This window comes from Rhagoletis zephyria, unplaced genomic scaffold, assembly GCF_001687245.7.
Source record: "Rhagoletis zephyria isolate East Lansing unplaced genomic scaffold, Rhagoletis_zephyria_1.1 Rzeph_scaffold_27700, whole genome shotgun sequence".
Classification (NCBI taxonomy): Eukaryota; Metazoa; Arthropoda; class Insecta; order Diptera; family Tephritidae; genus Rhagoletis; species Rhagoletis zephyria.
In genome coordinates this window covers 1-5114 of record NW_016184757.1, presented here as the reverse complement: position 1 = coordinate 5114, position 5114 = coordinate 1, and the positions used below count along the sequence as shown (strand labels likewise).

At 31.2% G+C, this 5114-nt stretch overlaps 1 protein-coding gene across 1 annotated transcript; it reads left to right on the top strand.

Annotated features, from left to right (window-relative positions):
- Positions 1–6: 6 nt before the first annotated feature.
- On the top strand, positions 7–2053 carry LOC108382596 (doublesex- and mab-3-related transcription factor A2-like). The gene is made up of 3 exons (XM_017638966.1): positions 7–140; positions 1430–1725; positions 1789–2053. Exons 1-3 carry the CDS (start codon positions 32–34, stop codon positions 1981–1983), a joined length of 600 nt encoding a protein of 199 aa, XP_017494455.1. The 5' UTR covers positions 7–31; the 3' UTR covers positions 1984–2053.
- The last annotated feature ends 3061 nt before the right edge of the window (positions 2054–5114 follow it).

Here is a 5114-nt window from a genome sequence, read left to right as displayed (position 1 = left end):
AGACATTGGCGCAGAAGCTGAGAGTGAGGGAATGGAACGGCAAGAGCCGTTGCAGCGACAAAATCCACAACTTCAAATACAACATATGGCTGAGGATCTTAGTGCTGCCGCGTTCAGCAGTTTGAGTGAGGAGGCAAAAAGTGAGTGAAGTGAAGTAATGTAACAGCGCAATTCTGGTTGAGATAGTTGCAAGCCTTTTGTAAGTTAATTGATATCATCATTTTACATATTCGCATTCGCATCAAATGATACGAATGTTTTGCGAATGCGAATGTGTACATGGGCAGAGAGTCCACTCTAATATTGTTGAAATGGCATTCGCGAATGTGGAAAATGTGACATTCGAAACATCCCTAATATGTACATACATCATTTTGCTCGCGCTGCTCCAAAATCGCAATGGCGAGTGGTCTAAGCNAATTCAATCTTTGTTTCGAAAAAATAAAGTTATATATTTTTTTTAATTCACTTAAGTTTTTGGAAACTTTTTATCTATTTTTTCATTCTGAATTTTTTTGTTTCAAATGGAAAAATATTCTTTTAATCTTAGTTAATTTTTAGAAACTTATTTTATTTGTTGCGTTTCGTTCTTTTTTTAATTTAACTTTTTGATTTTTTTGTTATAAAAAGAAAAATATTATTTAAAATTTATGAACTTTTTTTTGGTTTTCTCTTTTTTTTAAATTTGATTGGCTTTTAGTTTTAGAATTTTTCATTCTAAAAAAATAATAATTTATTTATTTAATTTTTAGAAGCTTGCTTTTTTCATTTTAAATTTATTTATTTTTCCTTTTTTAATTTTTATATTTTGTTGCCATTCGAGAGATCTGAGGTTCGAATTCTCGGGCAGCGGAATTTTTTCTTTCTTTGATTAATTTTTTTTTCTTCCTTGTATTTAATTTACTTCTAATTTTTAGATTTTGTTGTTTTAAAAAGAAAAATATATGTAATTTTTTTAATTGAATTTTTTTCCTTACTAAGTAAATTTTTTAAATTTTTAGATTTTATTGGTTTCAAAAGAAAAAGATTTGTTATATGTAACACTTAGAAATCTTTTTATTTACTTTATCTCTTTTAATTAATTTTTCTTTTAAATTTCAGATTTGATTATTTTAAAAATTAATATTTTTTTGTTGCATTTACTTTTTAGAAACTTATTTTATTTATTTGTTCTTTGTTTTTAATGTAATTCTTTAATTTTATTTGCCGTTAATTTTTATCTTCAATTTTTCTTTTTTAAGAAAAAAAAGAATATATTTATGTATATGCTTTTTTGTCTTTCGAAAGTCCGTGGTGAGTTGAAAGACGGTTGCTACTTTCGAATTGGAAGGTTAAAGTTTTACTATAGCTTTTAATATAAGATATGTACTTATTTCCGTAATTGTTAGAGTTATTATAAAAACAGAAATTGTATTGCATTCCACACAAGGCACTTCAAAAATCTCATCCACCACACCCACGCCACCTGTAATCTCACAGAGCGCTATGGATATGTTGGCACAACTCTTTCCGCATCGCAAACGCTCTGTGTTGGAATTGATATTGAAGCGCTGTGATTTGGATTTAGTGCGCGCCATAGAGAGTGTTACGCCCGCGGTCAGCAGCGCATCGAATGAAGCGCCCAAAGCTGCCTCAACAACTATGCTCAGTCATGCGGCAGCGACATCATCAACAACCACAGTTGCGCCTATTCGAAGCGCATTTAGGCCCGTCACTGCTGAGCTGGTAAGCAAATGACTAACTTCTAGTAACGAAATGGTTATCCATCTGCTTATCTTTCATTCACAGTACGCTCATAAATCTGCCCTTATTAATGCCACTGGCAGTACAACAGCTACGAGTGCTGGCACTCCAGCTATCTGCGCTTATCCCAAATGGTTTGTGCCGCTCTCCTTCCCCGTTACAATGGGCCATCTATCGAATTTAGCGCCACGTTGTACACTCCCCAATTGCACCTGCATGGATACGTATCAATTTAATTAGTTAAATTGGGGAAAAATCTGCTAACAATAATATTATTAATTATGCTACTGTCTATTATTTGTTTAGATACTCGTTCATTTTATATTTTATTGGTTCATAAAGATTGATTTTGTTGCAAAAGAGAGTTTGTTTAGATTTCTGCGGTAAGAAAAAGTAGGTACATAGGTAAGTAAATTAACCCTTTCGTTCACGTGGCAGCCATCGGGCAACAAAATTTTAACCCGATGCTGGAACCTAAATTAGGCTCTGTAATATAAACGCCTTGGGCGATTGGACTTTTAAAAATATTTGTCTTCAAACTCAAGGTTTCATTTTTGCACCTAAAAGAATTTAGAAGGAAAGGGTTTACAACAAATGGAATGTACTATAGGTTCGATTACCTTAAAAGATCATGAAAGGGATTTTCTCGAAACTATTAAGCTAGCATTTTAGGGTACTATTTTTTATATATAGAGAAAAAACTTGGAATTTACGGAGGCTCCAGCTCCCCCTGCGCCTACCTGGCTACGCCCATGGTAGCAAGTATTGCTGCTGGTCGATTTTCTATGATGGAACAACTCTATAGAGAAACAAAAATGTTAGATAAGGCTTCTCTATACATATTAAGGTATGTATGTTTTTAAAAGTGTGCTAACTCAAATTTTTAATTTTTCACAATTCAAGTTTGAACCTTTTTAATACAAGTAGATAGTATCGAAAATTACCTACATATCGTGAGTTAATATACTTTGGTGAAACATGTGCGGCATATCGGTAGATACCCGCTTGAACGCAATAAAAGCTATATTTAATTAACTACTGAGGGTGTAATTTTAGCCAAGCGTAATTTTTGTCTGAGAATTCAAAGTCAAAGGGCACAATCATTCTCACCACAGAAGCCAATGTACCCGCCCGTCGCACAGGGGTTCAAAACTGGAATTTAATTAATTGCTTATTAAATGAAAGATAATGAAATTTGCGCGAGACCAGTTGAGCTCTATTTTTAACCGACTGTACAAAAAGGAAAAGGTTATCAGTTCGTCGGACAATTTATTTATTTTTTCTTTTTATGTATGTTACCGCATAACTTTGGACCACGTTAATCGATTTGGATAATTCTCTTCTCATCGGAAAGGTGGTACCTCCAGAGTGTTTAGATCCGATGATCTAATCTTAATTTTTATATGAATCTTAAATTTTTATATGAGAATTGAAGTCGGTTTTGTTTTTTGCTTACACTTTTTAGTGCAAAGTGCAGAAAAAGTGGGAATAATAATTCAGTTAATAATTGTTACATAATAAAACCTAGTTGACAATAATTGTAGGGTTCGCCAAATCGAAAAAAATTCAAAAAATATTTGAAATGTCAATAAAAAAATCCTCAAAATTAAAATTATTTTAGTTCCTAGAAAAATTTTAGGTATGCAGTTTTATAGATCATGAAATTTTAGTACAATAAAGTTCAAGTTCCAAGTGGCTAAGAGTTCGCGTTGATTTTTAATAATATACACTTGCAACTTGATCTTTTTTATGCTAAAATTTAACGGTCTATAAAACCGCATACCCTTTCTACGACCTTGTTTGATTTTGGTGACATTTTTTTTAATATTTCAAATCTTTCTTGTGATTTTTTTTTTCATTTTAGGGAAACTCTACAATTGTTTTCAACTAGGTTTTATTATGAGCATTTATTAACTAGAACAGAAGAATCGATTTTCGTCAAAATTGCAATTAAGCTTTCACTAAAAAAAAAAAAAAACATATTAATCAAATTGTTTGAAAAATGAAGGTTCTAGTGAATTATGAACATTAAATTCCAGTATTGAACCACTGTGCGTCGGGTCGGCAAAATACATCGCTCAAAGAAAGTCAATAGATAAAAAAAAACCAAATCCAACCGAAAAATAAAATAAAATAATCTAAATTAAACACCGGTGGCAGTGTTCATTATTTACATAGATTATGACTTTATGGCTGCAATAAACCGCAATAATGCCGCATTATTTAACCATTGGTAGTTGAGTGACAGTCCATGAAAACCAGCAAACAAAAAGAAAGCGTAAAAGTAACAAACAATTATCCAATGCACTAACTCTGATACACAGAGAAAAATATGACTTATGTCTGCATACCACTGGGCATTAAATGACAACAATTTTATTGAGAAACTTGAGCATTAAAAAATGTCATTAAGTTTGTTTGCACATGGTATTTTTTAAATTGTATACATTTTTTGCCATCTCAATGCCTAGTGGAAATTCGCATTATAATAATTAAAAGAAAATTGGCTGGCCATGTACAAATTTTTTTAATGTTGGAATTATTATCTTGCTCAACTCATGAGTTACATACATATGTAATATTAAAAAGACTAAAAATTATTCACTAAAGGCAATTTATTATCAATTATTTAGTCATGAAATATAGATATAAATGTGTGCATATATAGTATATAAGTATATACATTAAAATTTCAACACAAAACTACAGAGAAAATAGCACAATATATGACCATAAATATGTACATATCAGTGATGTACAAAATTGTATGTGACTATATAGTAAGTACAAAAGTATTTAGGTATTTATGTTGTAGTAAATAATCACCAAGTACCAAGTATGATAATACATACATACATACTTACATTCTAAAGTGTGCTAAATACCTTGAGTAAGTTTGTGCATAAATGCATTTACATATTTTTCCAGGACTAAATATAGAATAGTATTAAGTGACTTATACCTAAAAAAATATCACCTACAAAAGTACTTAGTATTTACAGCTTCACTATATATTGGATTTTTCACCGTGCGATTCAGGGATCTACGACCGAATATCGAGGTTTAGACTTTGACACAAAATTATCTCGAAAAAACACGAAGAGACCTGGAAAATATAACCCAAGGAATCCCGTAAAGAATCCTGAAAATAAAAGGAAGTCTTGAAAAAAACTCGAAATAATACTGAAAATCACGAAATAATTACGATATCCCAAAGATTCCGAAAAATATGTAACAAGAAGGATACTGAAAAACTTAAAAAGGGTCCAAAATAGTACTGAAAATCCCACAATATCGAAAAATCCCGAAAAAATACCGAAAGGTACCGAAATATATAGAACAAAGAATACCAAAAAAATCCAAGAAAAAAA